This window comes from Apus apus, chromosome 11 (genome assembly GCF_020740795.1).
Source record: "Apus apus isolate bApuApu2 chromosome 11, bApuApu2.pri.cur, whole genome shotgun sequence".
NCBI classification, from domain to species: Eukaryota; Metazoa; Chordata; class Aves; order Apodiformes; family Apodidae; genus Apus; species Apus apus.
In genome coordinates this window covers 5,082,713-5,105,324 of record NC_067292.1, presented here as the reverse complement: position 1 = coordinate 5,105,324, position 22,612 = coordinate 5,082,713, and the positions used below count along the sequence as shown (strand labels likewise).

The 22,612-nt window shown below is 39.0% G+C and overlaps 2 protein-coding genes across 2 annotated transcripts; one reads left to right on the top strand and one right to left on the bottom strand.

Annotated features, from left to right (window-relative positions):
- Window positions 1-662: 662 nt before the first annotated feature.
- CMC2 (C-X9-C motif containing 2) lies at window positions 663-12,464 on the bottom strand. Its single transcript, XM_051629626.1, has 4 exons — window positions 12,343-12,464; window positions 6,783-6,919; window positions 3,228-3,299; window positions 663-2,210 (listed from the first exon to the last, which is right to left on the bottom strand). Exons 2-4 carry the CDS (start codon window positions 6,861-6,863, stop codon window positions 2,136-2,138), a joined length of 228 nt encoding a protein of 75 aa, XP_051485586.1. The 5' UTR covers window positions 6,864-6,919; window positions 12,343-12,464; the 3' UTR covers window positions 663-2,135.
- Window positions 12,465-12,689: 225 nt separating this feature from the next.
- CENPN (centromere protein N) lies at window positions 12,690-20,845 on the top strand. Its single transcript, XM_051629318.1, has 11 exons — window positions 12,690-12,764; window positions 12,988-13,169; window positions 14,296-14,341; window positions 15,108-15,164; window positions 15,531-15,607; window positions 17,127-17,303; window positions 18,027-18,128; window positions 18,693-18,750; window positions 19,184-19,293; window positions 19,889-20,012; window positions 20,299-20,845. Exons 2-11 carry the CDS (start codon window positions 12,999-13,001, stop codon window positions 20,412-20,414), a joined length of 1,038 nt encoding a protein of 345 aa, XP_051485278.1. The 5' UTR covers window positions 12,690-12,764; window positions 12,988-12,998; the 3' UTR covers window positions 20,415-20,845.
- Window positions 20,846-22,612: the final 1,767 nt, after the last annotated feature.

Genomic DNA, 22,612 nt, shown 5'->3' with positions numbered 1-22,612 from the left:
TGGCGGCCCTGCAGACGCAGCCCCCGCGCGCGGGGCAGGCGGGCCGGGCAGGCGGGCCGGGCAGGCGGGCCGGGCCGGCGCTGCGGGGTGCGGGGCGCGGGGCGCCGGGCGGGCGGCGGGGCGAGGGGCCCGGGGCGGGCCCGGGGCCGGTCGGGGCGGCGCGGGGAGCCAGCAGCGCCCAGCACCGGCGGCCCGCCCTGCAGCAGCCCCGGCGGAGGCCGGGGCCGGCCGGCGATCCCGCCGCTGGGAGACACGTCCGGGGGTTGCGGTGACAGCGAGCAGCTCTGCGGGGGCTCGGGGAAAACACCTCAAACGTTCCCCGTGTTCTTCCTTGCAGGCCGTGAAGGAAGGGTTTCCAGTGGCGTGGAAACAGCGCTTTGGAGACAGAGAGAGGACAGGGGTGCGGGCTGAAGAAAGAAGCAGCTTCAGTGCTTCTGCTCCTGTATACACCAGCTTCTTAACCTAATCTCCAGGACAATTCTCTATTTATTTAATTCAAAATTCTAAGCATCACCAACTAGTATTTAAGAGCTTGCCTGCCACAGATTTTGTCATCACAAATAGAAGAAGGATCAGGGATGCAGAGTTCACGTTGAGGGAGCTTCTCTATGAAGTACTCTTCAGGAGTCTGCTGAAGAGTACCAATAAAAAGACTGCACCACTTGCAACCACTCAAGTATTTAATTGAAAGGACACATCATTTACTTGTTGCAAGAAAGCAGACAGTGTGTCAAATGATGCAGAAACAATTGCTTCCGTTTTTCTTCGAATTCCACCAAAACCATTTGCGGTTACGTTTTACCAGTTTAACTGGGTCTAGCCAGGTATTAAAAAATAAGTAAAACTATTCTAATTAATCTTTCAAAACAGATCACAAAAAGCAGCCTTTTTTGAAAAAACAGGTGCATGTACTCAAGTGTCCAGCAATGGGTCAAGCAACAAACTATAGAAGTCACTGTAGATAGGCACCCTTTTTTGAAAATGTTAAAGACAATTAGTATATTTGGCTCAAGGATATTTTAATAGTCTTTTGTTGCTAAGTAGAACAGAAAAGTAATTTTAAAATAAGGTGAATCCAGTATACACTCAGGAGAAGTAGCTCCATCCCTGCACAAACCAACATATGTTTTAGTATCAAATCTGAATTCAGAGACTTGAGAACCTTCTGCAGTTTCACAGCAAATAAACTGCTCTTGTACGCCAACAAGGCAACCTGGTTAACACAATACTAGTTGCCTTGCCTAACTGAAAGGCCAGTCACACTTACTTTCACTGCAACATGAATTCTCCTTCAGCAGCAATAGTCATAACTTCATCTTTTTACCAGAGTGTGTGGAAGAACTATTTAGCTTTTATTTTTGGCAGCACTCCTCTTCAAAAAATCACTCAGCACACATTGATTGTACTCAACAAAAATCAAAGCAAAGCTTTGTAAATCCCTGGAAATGTTCCATTCTGAATTTCTAAAGCAGCTTGCTTTGGGTATGATGAACAAATTGTCTTACAACAGTGTACACTGTACATACATTTGGCAAGAAGGATTCTCAGTCTTCTCAGTGAAAGATGGTAGTTTCATCATTTCAGCTCCAATAAAAATACTAGAACTCCAATTATTACTTGATTGGCAATTTCCAATTTCAAGCCACATCTGTTTAAAATTTCTTGCTGCTAATTCATTTAAGCAGTGTTACCACAACACCACAAAGACTGATGGAAAAAGTAATGCAGTCTTTTGGAAAGAAAAAAACAAACCAAAACAGAAAACAAGATATGAAAGTGGAACTGGTAAACACAAAGAAATAAATGCAATTCAACAGAAGGTAGGGAATACAGCAGCCTCTACTACGGAATATTGCGCACACACCAGTTCCTCATTACTTAACAATCATGACAAAACTATGCCAAAACAGAGACTTGTTTCTCTTAGATGTCAAAAAATAAGTTGTGAGTGTTCATTTATTATATTTATTTTTTTCCATGTTGTCTGCCTTGCTCAGAATGAGTATGTATTAGGTTCACTTATTTTTTTATCCTTTCACAAACCACAGGCTGAGCATTGATGATGGAAATAAGTATTCTGTCCACCTTCAACTGAGTGTCCCCACGGAGATGCAGCTGTCCAAGCACAGCTCAGCTCACTTCTCTGAGTTTTTGTGAGCATTAATTACCCTCCGTCGCACCTCCTGGTTCCTGGCTCTGTTTTCTTCATACTGTAAGACAGATGAGGAAATTAATAGATCAGCTGTTATCATTAAGCAAGTCAGTCAAATTTAAAAGCGTAGAGAGTGTTCATTATAGAGGAACAGAAACACTAAGTTTGACTGATGCATTAGAAATGCAGTTCTTGTTAATACATATATTGGTTCATTTTCACTTGGAAAATAACATTTATTTGTTTAAAACACTCTTCTAAGTTTGAGGACACTAAGCTCAAGAGTATTAAAACATTCTAATAAAGAAGATTCAGTTAATCTCATGGAGGAATTTATACAGCCATCTTAGATACAACAGCTATACTTCATACATGAACTAGGAAAAAAGCTGCACTTGTGCTATTCTAGAGCACAGGTCAGGTTCTTTTCCTTTTAAATGATACTGATTAATCTAAGTGTGTCTGCCTTCTGCAGACATGAATTTGTCATCACAGGCTGGGTCTATTTTTGATCATGGTAATTAATTATATGCACAGTTAAAGTAGTATACAAGATGAAAGGAACAAAGGCAAATTTGGATTGAATGAGGGTAAGGCGTTTGGGGGCTTTTTAAGGTTTAAAAAAGAAACACAACAGAGAGGGGACTCCAGTTGATAACTGAGAAAGCCCTCACAGTTTAGATACATGCATAAGACAGCCATGCCCCTGCACTAGCAAAATCCTGAAGGCTGAAAAGCCTGACCTTCCTTCATTGCAAACAGAAAGGAAAACTTTTCATGGGTAAAAGAAATGAAAAATTAAGAATGAATGCATGATCTGATACATATTTAATGAGAAGCAAAACAACCTTGGCCTTACATTAAAGCATGCCATTTGTTAAAGCCAGATTTTACCTGACAAACTTACCAAAAAAAAGTTTACATTTGGTCTCAACTGCCCACTCCAGAACGTACCTGCATTTCAAGGCCTATTTATTGATTTGTACTACTTAGTAAAAGCAACTCTATTTCTATCCCATGGACTTTTTTTTTTTTTTTAATCTAGAATTTAACTTGTAGTAAGTTTGTTCCTTACCTCTTTCCTTAGGCATTTCCGCATCTCCCGGTCAATATCATTGCAATGGCCAAAAAATTTCAAAATGTTGTGCTGATCAGTTAGGGAGAGAAAATAAAATTAAAATTCAAAGGTTTCTTCCTCTGAAGCTCTAAATTTCTTACAAGTCACTTGCATTTTGCAGCATAGCCTGGTCTTCTTTTCCTTTTCTCCTTTTCTGAAAAATGATACTTTATAACTTCTTCTTGAGTAGCTTAAAGTCAGAACTCTTCCTGAACCTCATTTGAACACCCTCCCCATTGCTGAAGGTTGAAGGGCCTCACCATGTTGTACACCTCAACTAAAATAGGATTCCTAAGCTGCTGCAGCTATGAATTCTAAATGTAGAACATGCATTTTATTGATCTAGGAATCAGTCTTATTACTTTCACTCACACTAGGTTGAATAACACACAAAAGATAAATATTCTGAACTCCAGTTTGTGATTAGAAAGATGTAGGGAGATCTACAGGCAACCTGGAGGCAACATCCTCTGTGCTTTAGTTTTCCTTATTTCTTCGTGACCTAGAGAGGCAAAGGACTTGATGCCCCCAATCACATGAAAAATGTGTGCCAGGAGATGGAGGCACTAGAGCTAAAAGACTAAAATGTTGGAAACAGTATAAAAAAAAATGGAGGGATTAAGTTTCTCCAAATCTTAAGGTCGATAAATAAGATTTACCATCTTTATGACATAGCTCAACTGTGGAACTTATGCATACTTAAGTGATACTTAATTGTTGAAAAACTGCAGGCATTGTCCTCAGGAAGGCACTTCCCAGCTAACCTGATGATATTCACCACAACACTCTTTCCTCTCACTCAGAATTTCCTGAAGAAATTTCATATTATCAGCCATCAAATCACTCTCAGAACACATCCTGCTAGAAGGACTACTTTTTCAGTGATGCTTGCTAGCATGCCACAGAATCTGCTAGCAGAACCTGGCAGAAGAGCATCCACACAGTTCAGAAGACCTGAAGGAGTGGAGGTTGTAGTAGATATTTACAGCTATACAATCAATAGAGACAAACTGATCAATCTTTTATCAACCTCTAATGAATTAAAATAAAAACAAATAAAACCATGAAGAACAAAACAGGTGAGAATGAAGTCACTTATATGTATTTCAGAGGGAAATCTATGCACATTTCTATAGCTGATGAGCTATCAATTCACACAATACAGGAACACTATTAAGAATTCAAACAGTGGACAAGATTTCAGCCAATAGAACACGACTGAAAGTAGGAGTAGGTTAATAAAGATTATGCCAAACACTTCTTCACTATAGCAGTGCTATAATTAGCTTGTTTATACCTCTCTGCTTTATAAAGCGCACCAGATGACAGTCTGAAGCAGTTGTATGGGATAAACAGGCACGTTACTGCAAACTGATCTTTCTTTTATAACATGTAATTTTAGATAATACAGATTTAATTTTGTATAGTATTCCCATACCTTCATGTTCAATTTCAAGGTGAGCACTAACATTTCAAGCTACGTCCACTCTTACTAGTGCATACAGTGATTTGAATCTATGTTTATTTAGCCAGATTCCTAAGATTACAACTTTTTGACTCAGATTATGAGGAAAAAAGAATCAGTTTCTCAAAAATAGATATTATGCCTGTTTTGCAAGACACCATGCATTTTCTTTCAGCTGCCATGTATAAAAGTAAGTGTCTCTTATGCACACACTTGGCAACAGAATGGAGTTGTTAAAAAAAAAAGAAAGACATTAAATAGGAATGCCATTAACCTCCACACTAGATGCAAAACTTGATAAAATGGGCAGGTTCTAGATTAGGAATAAAATAAATCAAACTGACTTTTGTGACAATGAACACACAGGACACACAATTACAAAAATAATGCTTTTCACCTCAGAGGAATATTGATTTAAATTGTAGGTGAAGGTTCGTAGGACATTTTGGCATTTTAACAAACCAGCAGGTAGTCACTGATAACTGATTGAGATCATTGACTTTTCAGATTTCAGTGGCTTCAATTTTAAAAGAATATTTCATTACAGCCCTCTTGCCTTTTAAGCAAAAATGTACTGCTTTCTTTTAACTGAGTGAAAAAGCAGCCATCTTCACCCTTTCTGTTGTGAGACTGCCAGCACTAATACCCTCTCATAGCTGAGCACAAGACTGACAGCAGTAATTCCTCTTTGTGTAAAGATCAGCTTCAAACAAAACCAGGAGAATATAATCCTGTGCATGACTGTATGATTGCTGTGTCTAGTCCCTTCAGGAGTTGAACTGGCAACAGATTCCTTTGAATCACTTACTGCCAAGGAATTCAAGTACACCTTTAAGTTCCACTTCCCTCTTCAACTCAAGGCAGTCTTATAAGCTGCATTATACAAAAAGCCTCTGATGCTTGCATATTAACATTTTTTCTTTTAAAACAAACAAACAAAACCAGTCAACCTTTACTTTGAAGTAGTAAATTAGTTTTTCTGGATTCTCTGGTCTAAGCACAGAAAGCCCACCTAGGTATGTATCAAAGACCAGGACAAATCTGAGTGTATTTTCTTTCCTGATTGGATTTGTTTTCACAATTATGAAAAAATAACATTTTATACTGCCTATAGAAGTTTTATTCTCCTCTTAACTGGCAGTAATTTTATTTAGCAATCTTTTTTATAACATAGTAGTTAATGTACAAGAGTCTGCTTGCTTAATTCTAGCTACTGAACACTTGTAGCAACATTACAACATAAAAGTTGTTTCAAAAAAAACCCAAAAATCAATTAGAAAAAAAAAAAAAAAAGAAAAAAAGAAAGTCTCTACAATCTCTCAAATTACCTAGAGCATTTTTAGGCAAATTAAAATTTTAGAACTCAGAAGCATAACTCTTATACCTAATACAACTTTGTAGTTTTATCTTAGCTTTCACTGCGGGGCTGACTCTAGAGTTTACTACAGAGCTTTTAAACAAGGGAGATGAAGATTCTATCTTCTTTAAGCGGTGAAGAGCCCAGGAAGCCTGAAGACAATCCCACATTTTATATCCTTGGGGGGGGTGCCTTTTAAGAAGATGGGAGTCAAACAGTAATTGACATTTAGCTCTCCAAGCACTGAGTACAAGGCATGCTGTGTGTCTGGATCTCCATCAGCACATCTGCTTGTGAACAGCCTGAAGCCTCCACCCAGTGAACAGCTGGAATATGGAAATGCTGTGAGCACACAGAAGAGACCACGTGAAGTCGCTTTCATTATGTTTTTTTGAGGGCACATGGTACTAAAAGGTGCAGAAATTATTTCCATTCTTAAAACAGGGCCATACTTGTCAAGCTGTAGCACAGGAAATTTTAAGGCATGTTTTCTTTCCCAATGAGATCACTGGCAAAATTTTACACACAGTTGTCAGCTACCTCTTCAGTGAAAAACGTACTCGCTACATTTCATGGCTGCTCTGCCTAGAGGAGGTTTTTTTCTCCCTATGATCACATAATATTCTCACTAATTTATCCAACACTCATTTCACCAGTCCTCCCACTCTCTTCTCTGCTCAGAACTCCTTACCTCCTTGTGACACTTCTTGAGCAGACTGATAACTAGGTTACATTCTTCAGTGTGCAGATGAGGAGACAGGTCTGGATGCATCTTCAGTTAGGGATAATTTTAGTAGCACCAGCACATGTATCTGAGAAAACTTCCACCTGCCAACATTAAAATACAAAGGTATAACTAAAAGGCTTGAGTTAACCATTTAATATAGTATTACACAGTACTATTTTAACAAAAATATTTTAGATCAAAATGCAGCTTAACATGTACAGCTTATATTACACAATTAAAGCCAGCACATCTGTTCTTCTATGCAGCCTGAATGTTAAAAGTTAACTAGAAGTTTATATTCTTTGCTATCAAGGACATAAGCATACATTTGGGATTTTAATTTTCAGGGACTCCCAAGTAGCATTAATCTATCTTGAACTGCAGATTATCTTTTCACTTTCCTACTTCACTTTTCTTCTTTCTAGCTTTAAAAAAAGCTATGTATATGTAATATTCTTTCTACCTTACACAAAGATGGATTGGAACAGGAAGCACAATTGGTATTTTATTATAGCATTCTGAGAACTGGCATCTTTTTTAGTTATCTACATGCTTTTTAAAAAAAATCACGACCCAAGTCATTGATGATGCTTTAAAACCCAGAATATTTCAGATGTGGCCTCAATACTGCAAAGAAGAATGGAATAATAACAACTTTCCTTGACCTGCTGGCTATGCAGCCCAGTGTGCTGTTTTAACCCCTGTTGCTACAAGGATGCACTGCTAAATTATGTCTTAACTGCATGTCAACCAGGACCTCCAGGTCCTTTTCTGGGGTGCTCTGTGGAGCAAGAGCAAGCTTAATTCTAGAAATAAATGTTATATTCTTTCCCATTTAACAAATAATAATATTCCTAGAAGTAATTTCCAAGATCTTTTGTTGAAAGGGATAGAAGTGTCATTTGATAATGGCTGAAGTAAGATGACATCTTTGTTGTGGAAGATCACTGGGGAGGGAAAAAAAACCCAGTTCACACCAGGCCAAATGGGCTCACCTTGACACAATTCTACTTGTCTGATCCATACTGCCATGGAATTGAAGAGATGCCTTTTTTTGATTGCTGACTTAGTATTTCGTCATTCCCCCTCCTCCCAAAGAGATCACCTGCCTAGCTGCAATACACCAGGCAAATACCACCACAACTTGTATTAAGTAGCCATTTCTGTTTTAACACCCCAGCTAAACAGATCAGCTAAGTCAGCAGCCAAATCCTGCAAGTGTAAAATCCCAATATTCAGTTGCATTTCTGGCAGCTATAACCTACACTGCTATTCCTAGAATACTCCACTAATATATCCTGCTTGAAAAGGTGTGTGCACTAACTTAGTATTTCCCATCATGTGTTCAGCTTGACAAGACTTACATTCCCACAACCAAACAAAATTTTTAAAATCCAAACAGATTTTAAAGCCTCTTGAGACCCATAAGAATATGTTCCACATAGGATTGCAAACACACGTAATAATTTCTTTCAAAAACCTCCTCCATGCTATCTGGAAGTCTGGTATGACACTACATATGCTCTTAGCACAGAATTTGGAAACCATCCAAGTTGCTTAAGCATTCTATTCAACAAATTAACAAATGAACCTTTAGAAATATGACAGCAGGAGCATGACTGTAACAGCAAAGTGATTAAGAACCCTGCTGTGTTATTGCCACCAGCTTTTGATTGCATGCCACACAAAGTCAATATGTTTTAAATTCATCAGTAGATTCTGTTGCTAGCACTAGAGTTAGCATTCCCTGGAGAGGGTGACCTGCTCAATGACTGCACCTTACTTTAACATGTGTGAACCCAACTGAGTATTAAATCTTTTCATCATTCAGCCCCCTACTGCTCCTCCTAAAACTGTCAACTGAGCTGGCTGTCTCAGAGGAGAAAGCAAGACTAATGCTCTAGGGATGCACATCAGCACAGGCCAGAAAGGCATGGGGAGCATCTCAGGGAAAGATTCATTCTTCCTAAACGAAGATTAGTAATCATTGCCATTGTTTACAAAATTATTCTCAAATAAAGTGGATAAAAGATATCAATGCCACAAATAGATAGATATCAGTGTACTTCATCAATTCATAGCCTTCAAACAACTCAAATGACTTTTCCAATGGCATCTCTTGCAGGATTGAGGCTACAAATCAGAGGCTGTCACTGTCATACCAGTTTACAGAGTGGTGCTGCTGAAATTAATTTTCAAGTAACATTTAATATTAAAATTGTTCAAGTTCAATTACAAGACATGGTACTCAGTTCATGTAAGTTATGACAGATTAAAGTAACAAAACGTCCTAGAGTGGTCATGGAAGGCTTACCTGGAGCCTTTCAGTACTTTTGAATTTGATCACTGAACAGTGTTTTCAAAGCTCAATATTATGTTTAGGAGTGTCAGGTTAGACAGTGATCTGTAAATGATCTGAGAAAGCTAAAGTATTTTTTGCTGAAGGGGAATGACTGACAGACAGAAGAGTTTCAAGAGTACCAAAAACATTAAAAAAGGACAGGAACGAGCTATTGTTTTCCATCTTACCAGAATTTAAGTGCACATGGACAGAATTTTATCTAAGTAAGAAAAAATACGAGGGGGGGAGGATCACATAAAAAGATTAGGAACAAGCAATACAAATTGCTCTGAGAAAACTGCTAACAGAAATGCTAGATCAAGAATGTCAAAGTAAACAAGCAATTTTGGTAGAAGTAAAGTAGAAGAACAATCTTAAGAAAATACAGGAACTGCTTTAGGAGGAAAATGGACTGCAAAATGCTAAGCAAACATTAATATCTGAAGTGACTATTTGGAGAGAAGTATTTAGGTGAACATGTAACAAGGCACTGACATATTTCATTGGCTTGCACAAAAATGGTCTGCCCTTTGTGTTTTATGAGAGATTTGAATTCTGCACAGTTTTTCCTTCCTTGTTAAAAATTACACTGCATACATATCTAAATGGCTGGGCTGAAATACCCTAACAACTAAATGCAAATTTCTATAAATGATTAACCTTGAAGGTAGGGGACATGGATAGAGTTGATGGATCTTTCAGCTTCCTTAACCACTTTCTAAATCCATGCTCTCCTTCAGGAAAAAAATAATAATAATACAAGAAATTGTCTGGTTCCAGTACCATGTTCAGTGTAGTTTATCTTTATCGGGGAAACTGAGTGATGTTCTAGCTTTATTCTTTCAAACATAAACCAAATTTATTTCTTTTTAAATCAAAGCCTAAAATTAAAAAATTTCTGCCAATGATACTGAATTTCCAATGCTTCTATTTTTGTTCAGAAAAATAACACCTATGGGATCATGCCTTACATAATCAATCCTAGACACTAAGCATTTCAAATTGCTGGATTTCATAACAGGAACCAACATGTAAGTGATCAAGAAGTGAGATTCATCCCTAATCTACAAGTCTATCTATACAGATGTTTGATGCATCAAATATTTAATATTAATAAGCAAAAGGATTCAACATGTATTATAGAATACACAATAGAAGTGCAGATACCTAGCAAGTACACAGAAACCAAAAAGCTGATCTGAAAGAGCAGGCAAGAACACTGTCCTCATTTCATTCACACTTTTTGGACACCAAAATCCAGGGTGCCCATTTCTCCTCCTCATGTGAAAGAGCAGGAAAGCAACTGAGCCACGTTTTTCCCAAATGAAGCCTAAGATCAGCATGTCAGAAATCCAGGGAAGTTCCTTTCTTCTTTACTCAGAATCTCCCGTAAATATGAACTAATCAGTTCCCAGACACAGAAGGAAAACTAAATTAGGTTGTTTGAGTCTTGCTGATTAACTCAGTGCTTAACATTTCCATGTTTGGGGAACAACAATGAAAGAAAGGTTCAAATTGAGATGATGGGTTTTCCTAAGATGCTTGCTCCGTATTTCATTAAAACATGTTAGAAGACTATTTCACACAGAATCACAGAAACTTAAGGGTTGGAAGGGACCTCGAAAGATCATCTAGTCCAACTCCCCCTGCTAATTTTTCCTTTTAAAAAGTTGCACACAAAAGTAATTTGATTTGTTCAAGTTTCTAAATTTAATAGCAAAAAACCCCAACAAACAAACCACAAAACAGGAATTCACATATTGATCAGAAAAAATGAATTACATCTTAAAGCAACGTGCAAAATCTTGTGTGCCAACCCTGAAGATGAAAAATTGCATCTGAGCATCTATACTGCTAATCATTCAGCTCCTCATCCAGAAACCCGGAGCTTCCCACAGCGCTGAACGTTCCCTGCAAACCCTCACACACCCACGGAGCGGCAGCACCACCACGAAGAAGGGAACACGTCCCCGCACAGGATCCGCAAATTCCTGTGGAGCCACCGCGCGCAACACTTACTTGTGCAGCCCTTTTCACTGCCTCACTTCAGTAAGACCAGGCATTTTGCTTTTAAGTTCTCAGTTACAGAGTATTGCTCTGTTTGGCTTTGGAGAAAAATACTCACAAACCGACCAGTTCTTTGCTTACTCCAATCATTGGGTGTTTTTCTGTAAGACTCGATGAAGTTTTAGCATAGAAGTGGATCCAGATCCACACCTAACTAGCTGGTCTTACCTCTCACTTCAGCAGAACTTCTGCATTCCTAGAATTACCTTTCTTACACAATTTAGAAATATTTTTTATAATAGTTTGGAATACTCCGAAGAGGGAAACAAGAAACCACAATCTAGCACTGTACCACAGGATTACTGAAGCAATCTCTTTCTATCCCTGCCACAACAGGACTACACAGTCAAGAATGACAAGCCCCGGTCAGTTCAAAAGGACAGCACACTGAACATGAGGTGCTGTGGCCAAATTCCTGTTTTGCAAACTGCTCTTGTACTTCAGCTGCATCAACCAGACCAGGCTTCACTTCGTTCCCGTTTCATTTTTCTCCTGATCTAGCAAATAAGAACACTAAAAATTTAGTAACCCTAGCAGCACTTCCTTGCTTACTGTAGAATTAGTTTTCCCCTTCTGAGGGAAAGGGGATCAAGAGGATCACACTCCCCTGATGGAAAAGACAGGACCCCCATCCCTTGAGCAGCAAGATCTGGAGGAAGACAGAGCACTTGGCAGAAAGTAAATACCATTAACCTGAGACAGGGTAAAAGGGGCTGCCCACTGTTACCAACACCTCGGGCAGGAGAGGAGGCCCTCTGAGCTAACCCATGCTGGCTTTGGTCGGTAGTTTCTCAGTTTCTCCCAGAACTCCTTACAAGAGCGAAGGGAAGCACGCAGCCCCAGGGCAAAGCCAGCCCACGGCAGCCGCCAGGGAGAGTCCCCCTCAGAGCAGCTTTAGGAGAGCCCTCCTCGAGCCCGGCAGGAGGAGACGAAGTGAGCAGAGGGTCCCACAAGCCGGCCCCAGCTCAGGCGGGACAAGACGCGGCTGCGCCCAGGCCAGGGAGGCCGCCGGGAGAGGCAGGCCTCCCGCCTGCCCCGCTCTGGGGCTAGAAAGGAACAACGCCGCCCGCCGGGGTCTGGCCAGGGCCCCCCCTTCTCAGCCATCGTCGCACTTACTGCAGTCCCCAGAGGACGAGCCAGGCAAGGCCGGCCCCGCAACCGGCCCCGCAACCGGCCCCGCCCGCCGGAGGAGGCTCCAGCGACCCGGGCAGGCCCGGCCGGAAGCGGCACCGGCAGCTCGCGGCGGGGCGGGGGGCGGGTCTTCGGGCGGAGCGTCTTGTGATTGGGCGGCTCAGAACGGCGCGGGCGCTGATTGGCCGCTTCGAAAGGCGGGCTCTGGTTGGCGCGACGCGCGGCGGCGCCTGAGGCGGCTGCTCCGCTTCCCGCCCCGCTTCCCGCCCCGCGGGTCTCTTCGTGCCCGCGGGTCTCTTCACGTCCGTGCCCGCCGTCTGAGCCCCGCCATCCCATCGGGCAGGCAATACAAGCCCCGGGTGAGGGCCAGCGCACCATCCCTCCTCTGAAGCTCCCGCCAGGCCTCGGTCAGTGAGGGGAAACTGCTGAGGGCTTGGGGGGAAATGGTTGTAGAAAGCGTTTTCACTGGCTGTTGTTGCTGTCCGCGGAAAGCTGCGGTACTGCTGTGCTCAGGACTGAGGCCAGCGTTCTGCTGGTCGTGCCTGGGCGCAGCCTTGTGCACCTGGCAAAGGGAGCCGGTCTCCTGAGCCCGCCTGTGCCTTCGTCTCCTTTAGCATTTCAACTTTTCAGGTGTCTTCGTCATGGATGAAACTGTTGCTGAGTATATCCGAAGAACTGTTCTAAAAATCCCGCGGGATGAAATCAAGACGATGCTACAGAAGTGGGGCTTTCTCTCTGAGGCGCAGCTGCAAGCCATCAACTTTCACCAGATAAAGGAGAGCATTTCTCAAGAAGTTGTTCGGCTTTCTGAGGTAATCCTTTCCTTCGGGAGCTGCCTGGCAGTAACACACAGGATGCACGTTGAAGCACCATTAAAAAAAGAGCTTATGAAGAAATGAATTTTCTTTGTCCGTAACCCAGCATCAAATGGCAGTTTGTAGTCTGGAAAAGCTGAGCTGGTAATACCATCGGTTTTATCTGATAGGATTGTAGGATTCACCCTTACTAAGTATGAAAGTACATGTTTTCAGCTCCAAGTTGCACAGGGTGGATAAAAACTTCAGTGTGTTAAACCTTTAAGAAATGGGTGTATTTCTAAATTGCAAAATAAAGACTTTGAGATGTCTACTCATTACATAGTGCTAGTTTAAAACTATTTAGTTTGGGGAATGATAGCAGTAGTTTATATCTTTTGGACTTTTCAGATTTTTTGGTAACTTTTCCTTGGGCAGAACTGCTTCCATTCTGCACACTGCAAGCAAAAAAAAAGTTTTCTGATCTCCTTACATACTCTGATTTTGGTCTTTATATATAAAGACTTTATATATCTATATACCATAACCCAGGTAGATGCAGTTATTACTGATATCTCTGAAGTTCTATAACTTTTTTATCATTCCCTTTGAATTTCATACTCAGAGATGAATTACATGCAGTGTAGGTCAAACTGCAGGCAAGAAACTGTTCAGTTATTCTTGTAAGAGAGCAAATGTCATGTTTTAAAATAGCATTTGTTTCTGAAACATTCTTATCTGTAACCAGTAGTGTTCTAAAATTTTCTTTGAATTTTTTTTATAATAATAATGAGGAACCAAGCATGTTAGGGTTCCTGATGGTGAAAGACTAGTCACTTTTGCATAATGTCATTAATACCCATTAATTTTACTTTCTAATTGCTTGTACATCATGCAATATTGAAACTTTGCTGCCTCTGCAGAATCACTTAAACCTTGCTGACGTAGCTATTACTATTGTCTTCTCAAAACTGTATTGTGAGCCCATGGGGAACAGGTGTGGTGTCTTTGAGGAGAATGTGTGTGCTGTGGCTCTCAGGACAATGATATTGAATCTGTAAATACTGGGATTTTCACTTGTTAAACAGTGTGGTAGAGCATTCTGGGCCAGCAGTTCACCACACACTGTTATTCCTCTTTCCAGGAAAATTGTGCAGACATCAAGCAAGCAGCTGTCCTAGACATAATCTGTGAGTAAGAAATTAATACAAATAACATCTTTGTATTTTTTCCAAGTGACTTGATTAACACCCTTAACTACACAGCAGTTGCCCTAGTGAGTTTCAGGTGCATTTGTTGTAAACAAGTTGCATTTCAGATGATTAATCTTATTGGATCTGACCCTTCCTGAAAAAAAAAAATAAAATCAATAGCTCAGAGTCAACAAAAGAAAGTTTGCTTCTTCTGAGGTCTAAATAGATGTGGACTGTGGTACGACACATCCAGCACACAGTTCTAACAGCTTTAAGTGTAGAGAGATGTTTGTCTCCATGATGAACCAAACCCTAAAATCAGTAATATTGTGCTCCAACAGGGAGTGACACAGGCAAAACTATCAGCAAATACTCCAAGTAGAACTGGAGTTAATTAATTCATAACTTGATCACGTAATAGTTTAAGTCTTAAGGTTTCTTTTAACAGTCTGCACTTCTTAGTTTGATTTTGGACTGAGTTTCAGTCACTTTAGGTAAAATCCTTTAAACACTGAATCTCAGAGATACCCTTTATCAGTCACTTAACTGAATTATTAAAACAGATGGGAAGATCTTTTTTTAAAACTATTTTTCTTTGAAGTTTACTATGAGTGGTAGCTTAAGAATGTTGAATAAATTATACTGCATTATCAGCAGTCATCTTTTTAAAATAACCTAGTCATAAAAGTATTGCAAAAATCATTTGTCCCTTTAATTCTTCTCTGATGATACACTGTTATTGAGTAATTCCTATTTTTCTTAGACAGCCACATCCACCAAAACAAAAAAGTGTGGACTGTTTACCAGATGACCAAAACAGGTAAGATGCCTTTTTTCCTTGCTGTCATCTCTTAGTCCTCAGCAACTTACTGCAGTGCTGCCTCCTAGCATACATTTTAAACACAAAAATAGTCTAGTGTGGATTTTTCAATTAAGATTCCCTTAATGTTTTTAGATTATTTTCAATCAGTTTCTCCAGCAATTATTAGAAATTAATAACTACTAATTAAATATTAACCTTTTGTCTATATAACAATAATTAAGCTCAAACTTAATATACAGCTTTTTGTATAAGGCTATGCAGCTTCACCTTTTAGCCTTAATTTTGTTTCAGCAAAACTAAAATATCTCTAAACTAGTTCTTGTAAACATAAGAATTGCTTTTTTGTTTTTTTTTGTGTAACAGGTGAAGAAATGGAATTTTTTGACTTAACAGATTTCAAAAAAAAGTTTAAAAGACACCTTCGGTCTGCCTTGAAAAATGTAAGAATAAATCTTTTCTCAATTTGTTACCCATGTTTGGTGTCAATAGATTGTTTTCATAACCTTAGTGTGGTAATTTTTTTCTTACAGTCTGCATTAAGAAAATTATATGGAATTGTTCATTTGGGAATGGTATGAACTGCATGTGAAATAGGGAAGATATATTGCACATCTGCTCTATCAACTTGACACTTATGCTGGAGTGAAATAAAATGAGTTTGCCTTGAAATCTGACAGTCTTCAAGAAAGGCAATATCTTTGTTTTCTATCAAACTTTTGCCCTACTTGAGTGTACATGTTGCTTAGGTAATTTGGTATTGGTTTGTCCTCTTACCCAATAACAATACACAAACAACAAAAATTGGATCAAAAAGGGGATAGAGAAGATCTGAAGCAGCCAGTAAGCAAGACAAGGAAGTTCAGTTGTTTTGACTTAGATTAGTAGCAAAATTGTATCAGTTTTGCTTTAGTTCTGGTTTTGAAATGGTATTTTGTGATGGCTGTGAGAACTTGGCCCTGGTGTTTTATTGTATTATAATAACTGAGAAATCACTGTCAACAACAAGAAGCAGTTTCTAAACTACAGAAATTATACTGGTAAGGAAAAAAGGGAAAGGAGGTACTATCATCTCACTTTTCCTAAGCAATATGCCTTTAGCTCAGCAGCTTCATCTTAGCAAGGTAACAAAATGCTTCTGGGTAGTTAGCTGTGGCACTTCTTGAAGCACAAAGGATTCACACTGACAACAGCAGAGGCAATAAATACAAATCAAACAAACGGATAATCAGCTGCAGTTCATGTAACTATTATAACAAAATTTTTGCAATATTTTCATTTTTAAAAGAATCCACAAAAACTTTGAGAAGTGGTGTTGGTCCAACATTTTAAACAGTTTGTGGACTAAAAGTTTGACTGTCTTTGTGTCAGTCAAAGGGAGGTGGTCTTTTTTTATAGGAAGTTTTCCCACTCTAAATTCACCCAGATTGAGTCAAGGTAAAAAGAAGTAACTGAGGAGCAAATCTACAAAGACGGGAAAGGGAATATTCTTCACATCTGACTTATCATTGAGCAATGATAAATCTTATATTCAGGTCTAAAATCACAAGCTGATCACAAGCTTAGTCTCTCAAAAATGTGACATATTGGAAATATTGTCTCTAGCCCTGGATCTAAATAGACCCTTTTTTGTTGTGTTGTTATTTTCCCAAAAGAGAGAATCAAGGCTTTTGTAATAAGCTCTTTTTATTTTCCCTCTTCAGGAGAAAATGTACATCACAAGAAAAAATAGTCATTTAGATTCCAAAAGGTGATTCTTGGTATTGTTTGTAAGGTGATTTTTTTTTTCCTGTGGAAATCGATTTAAATACAATCCTGACCACACTTAGTGGGATTTGTTTCTTATTTGAGCAGTGCTGTACTAAATTATGTTTGGGTCTTGCAAACACAGGGTTAAGAGATGATAAAATCTTTCTGCACACATGAATGCTGGCAAATCAAAGCTTTTCTTTTTCTGTTTAGGTCACCATCAACTTTAGGGAATACGAGGATAATGCAATCTGGATTAGAATTGCCTGGGGAACACCATATACAAAGCCCAACCAGTACAAACCCTGCTATGCTGTGTACCATTCACAGACTCCCTATGTCTTCATTTCTACCTCAACATTAAAGAGTAATTTGCCTCTGCTATGCCAGGTACAGACTAAAACTCTGTAGACCCTGACTTCACCGCAGTCATGTAGACCTAGAATTTTGTTAGCTTTTAAGAGGATGGGTAAAGATTTGACACTTAATGTAATCTACTAATTTACATAGCCTTTTTTTTTTCACTTACCTCCTGATAAAATGGGGAGAAAAACAATCTTTGTGACCTTTGGAATGGTGCATTGTGAATAAATTCAAGTTATTGGGATTTTTGCTGACCTTGAATTGTTCTAATTGTTCTAATTTCTTAACCAGGGGTTAGGCAGTGTTCAGTTACATTGTCTCACTGAAGTTGAAGAATATTACATCAGCACAGTTAACTCAATGTATGAGCTCATCAGGGAATGCTATTAATTAGTTTTAAAATATATTTTCTGTCAACTTGTGATTAGTGTTGGTAGTCTTTAATTTTTTATCTATTTAGCAGATTTCCACACCTAGTATTTTAACTAATTAATGTTTGTTTTTTTTTTTAATTACTTCAGCTGATAAGGCTATAGGGTTTTTCTAGTTAATCCTGTGAATGCTTTTAAATATTGACCTAAGCTTAATAACAATCTGTTCAACATTTTTTTCAGATGTGAGAATCCTGCCAGTTAAAGGGCAGTTGCTTACCTGAAACAAAAACACATCTAGAAATACTATAGTTTTTCCAAATTATAGATATAGTGATGATTACACTGATGTTAAACCAACTTCCATTTCTATTTGAAGGCCCTGGTTGTTGCTTCCAGTTACCGTGACATCCGTAAAATGGAGCTTCGAGGTCATTCTTTAAAATCCCTTAAAGATATTGTGTTCAAGAGACATAGCCAGGTGAGCCACTTCACAAGTACATCCTAAGATAAGTCTTGCTCTTTGTTTCAGGCCTAGTTCTCACCCCCTAGCAGGGGGGAAAATTCACCTCTCCCAAGAGACCATCAGTTTAAAGTAACATTGTACTATTGGGGTGGAGGGACTTTTGTTAAGGTAACTTTACAATGGGGATGTAATTACTTTGTATCCCACTTAATCTGTATTATTGCTATTCCTGATGGTTTAACTCAGTCAAAAACTTGCATGAACAATTCAGTCCTAGGATTTTTTAGCATCATTTCACTAGCCTTCCTAGAGTAGTGAGCTGAAGGCTATTAGAACTTACTCTGCTTGTCCATGTCAAATTTGTGAATAGGGGGATGTTCACAAATATCACAGGATGGACATTCTTTTCTCAAAATAAAGCTGGGCTTTTCTGACTTACTAGTAGTTGTCAAAAACTGGAAGAACACTGACTTTCAGAATGAGAAGTAAAAAGAAATCTGGAAATTTTGTTTGACCTACAGCCTCTAAAAGTGGAAGTGGACTAAAATATTTCTCCTTTTTTTCCCCCTCCTCCTGAAGAACTTCCAAACTTATTGTCCGAGGCCCCTACAAGAAAGGAATGTAGCACCAGAAGGTGGTATGTATATTTTAAATAAAAAGGCAGTTTGCATGTCATTGCAGCTGCCTTCTAAAATGAGATTTTTAATAGGAAATGTAATTGTTGCATTAACACTATATTATCCATCCCTGGTGGGGTGCTGTGATACTGGCTGTCACTAGAAGAGAGAAATATTTCCCCATGACTGTCAGTGGAAACAGTTATGAAACTAAACCAGTGCCCAGTATCTCATATTAGCTTTTTTTTTTTCTCTCTTGGTAAGAATGGATTATATAAACGATGGATACAAATGTCCTTAGAAAAAAAAATATAATTATTAATTCTTTAAAATTATTATTTCCAGATTTTCACTGCAGTCATCACCTGATCAGAAAAACTGCTGTATCAGCTGACAAAGTTGTTGTTCTGTTTTTCCTTCTCTTCCTTTCCCTACTCTTTTTCCCTGTGGCAGATGCAAGGATAATTCGAGAAGACAGAAGTGAGAAAGAAAGAATAGAGAGAGTGAATTGGGAAATTTTTGGTGATGGTCCCCAACCAAAACTGGAATTTGCACAATATAAGGTAGTAAAAGCAACAGATTTCCTTTTTAAAATAATTTAAATATGATGAAAAAGCTAGTATTTCTTCAAGCTTTTGGGAGAACATATTTTAAAATAAATTAGTTAAATTTGTCTTTGAGAAATAGATTTGCATTGAGATTTGGCCAGACTACTAGATCATGTTTTGGTTTTTCAGCCTGGTGAGCTAATAAGCATTTTAACTTGTTCTTGGTATAAGGGTAGACTTAGACCAGCAGTGGGGGGAAGCATGAGAAAGAGTTATTTGAAGTAGATACAAAGCTTGTGCTACATATAACACCATAATATAACTTGGATGATGCACAGATTTTTATCTGATGAACAAATATATTGGAAATTCTGAGAGATACTTTGTTTTACGTTGTTACTGAACAAGCTGCTTCTTTCAGCAGAAAAATGTTTACCACATGGTGGCACCCTCTGATTTTATTCAAGTATTCCTCCAGGTGGAATCATATTAATATCTGAAATAACAGACAAGATACAGTCTTGCTACATTTTTAATGTAATGTTTACATAGTAACATAAGTAAAACAGAGTAATTGCTTCTACTCCATGCTTGTATCTTGTGTTAACAGCTTGAGACGATGTTCAGAAGTGATCCTAAACTGGATGTTTTGGATAAAAAAGAACCATTCCGATGTCTGGTCAAATTTTCTAGTCCAGATCTTTTAGAATCACTGAAATCCTTAGCACCAGCAGGTAAGTGTTTCAACTCTATAAAATGGAGGAAGAATCCACAGTTAAATATTGTCATCTTATATATCCTGCTTATATTTTGCATAAGGGAGAACATTCACAGTTTGTTTAGAAACACATGGAAACTTAGTAGAATAAAAATATTACCACTACAAAAACTTATGTCTAAATACATAGCAGTTTGCTCTTAAATAGATACTCCAGCTGTGGTTTTAGTTTTAGAACAGCTTTGAAAGGTAAATATGGGTTGAGTTAAGCTACAATTATCTCTCTCTCTCTCTCTCTCTAGGTATGGCTGATGCACCACTTTCACCACTACTTACATGTATACCACACAAAGCCAGGAATTATTTCAAAATTAGAGAGAAAAAAGAATTATTTCCAGAAGGCTTTGTAAGCCCTTAATTTGAAACAGATTCATAGAGAAGTATCAAATATTTTATAGCTGGTATTAATATAAACCATAATAGCTTCAAAAAAAAACCTCTTAAAATGTAATTTATTCTTCAATAATCCCAGAAAGGTTTTTTCCAAGTGGTGCCTTCTTTAAATTATTTTTTCCGCATTTGTCTTCAACAGAAGTTAGCCCTTCTCATAAATTATTATTGCATTATTTGCAAAGATTAAATGGAGATCACAGTTTTAAATTTAAAATATAAAATCTGCCCTTGACTGTATTTTCAGTAGTATCTGTGACATTCAAGCTTAATAAAGCTACATTAATACAGCTGTAGCTATTCAGTTTGCTGTCATAACTGTAGATGGTGAAGATATTCTAGACGGCCTTCTGATTTTGGCTCCAGTTCAGCAGTGAAACAAGATATGTGCCCATTCTGAATGTATGAATAGTCCCATTCTACTAACAGGAGTTACCTGTCTGCAGGTCAGGCATGTTTTTGTCTTAGACTATTGCATGCCATGGGGAAGAAGGGACTCGTGGGATATATGTGTCAGAGGTTTCCATCCAGCTTTAGTGGGTTTTAATTTAGATAAGAGTTTTTGCTGAAAAATGTTTATTTCCTAAAGTCTTAGGAAATTTAATCTTAGAGGAATAAAATGAAACAGGCAATGATTTTCTTCTGAGGAAGCCCATGTTTTAGAATATGTCATTCAGGATTTGATCCTTCTACAATCATTACGTGTTACCACTTTTTTGTACCTGAGGACTCTTGTGCAGAATCAAGATGGAAGCATTTACTAGTACAAACCACAGCTTTGCACTGGAGTTCTTTAGAGCTGGTAAATTGTAACTATATAAATATTTTTATGTAACTTCCTGCTTAATTTTTTTTATTTGAGATGGATTTGATCTGAAGATTCACTTACAGTGTACAAGTGTTTCTTTTTTTAATTGTTACCTGGAAACTTTATGTATTTGTGTACATGGCATTTCTGATTCACTTGAGATGTCAATGTGCAGAGAGTCTTCATAACTTCATGGCATAATGTAAATATTTTGTGAAGTTGTACGGGAATGTTTCTCTTTTCAAACTTTTAAGTAAATGTGTAAATTAAGTCTTCTCATAGAAGTTTGTTTCACCTGACTTAGACATAGCATATACCGATTTTTGGTTTGTTTTGTTTTCAGCATCTCAGTGTAACTCGCACAGAAGAAGTTAGTTTAGGATTATCTGCTAGTGATAGATTTTTAGGACTTCTGCCTGCATTATTTAAATACTAGTTTGCTTAAATATTCAACATCGTGTTAGGAGTCTGAAACAATTCCAGGTTTTTAGTGATAGACAAACTGTATGATAGACATTAAGAGTTGGCTCTAACGCCTCTCCCTCAAACCCTGACAGACCCTTCCAGAAATCAGACCCATTATCCATTTCACTCTGTGCAACATTTTCTTCCTAATGCTCTCTCCCAAATAACTTAAATGCCTGAGATTATGATGATTTACCAGAAGGGTAACGTTTCAAAATACTCTAAAACACTGAGTACCTGGCCTACTGCCTGTTTCTGCCTCTTGCTTCTGGGAAAGGCAGTCTCCATTCCCTTTTTAACTATGGAAAAGTTGGTCTCTCTGATGGTCAGATACGTGTTTCATCTCTAACTTCCAGTAACCGAGGCTATTACAGGAACTACGCAGCAGTTCTGGGCCAGCAGGCAGGTATTTCTTGCTCACAAGCAGCAGAATGTGTGCAGGTGAGGAGAGGGGCTGTGTGATCAACACCAGGCCCTGGCACACCTGGGAGCTACACCTGGCACCCAACTCTTCCCCACTTCAGGGAGGGCTCAGATGGCTAACGCACATTTTTTCCTCTAAGTGGCCAAGCAACAGTGGGAAAACTCCTGTGTCTTTTAATTGTTCTTTAAAGGGTGAGTCAACAGCAGTAAGTAAATGCAAAATATCCCATTGGCGACAGCGCGGGCCCGTCCACCCCGAGGACGGTAAGGGGGCGACCGCCGGCCCAAGCCCCTTCTTGCGCGCTTGTACAGCTCCCTGTCCTCGAGCGTTTACACCGCTGTTCTGCTTTCTTGCCCTAAGAGCCCGCAGCAGCTCCTCGCTGGTAGCCAAGGCAGCGGAGGGGCGGGCCCGGCGTCCCCGGCCCGCCCAGCGCAGGACGCGCCGCCTCCCGCTCGGGCCATCGGCGGCC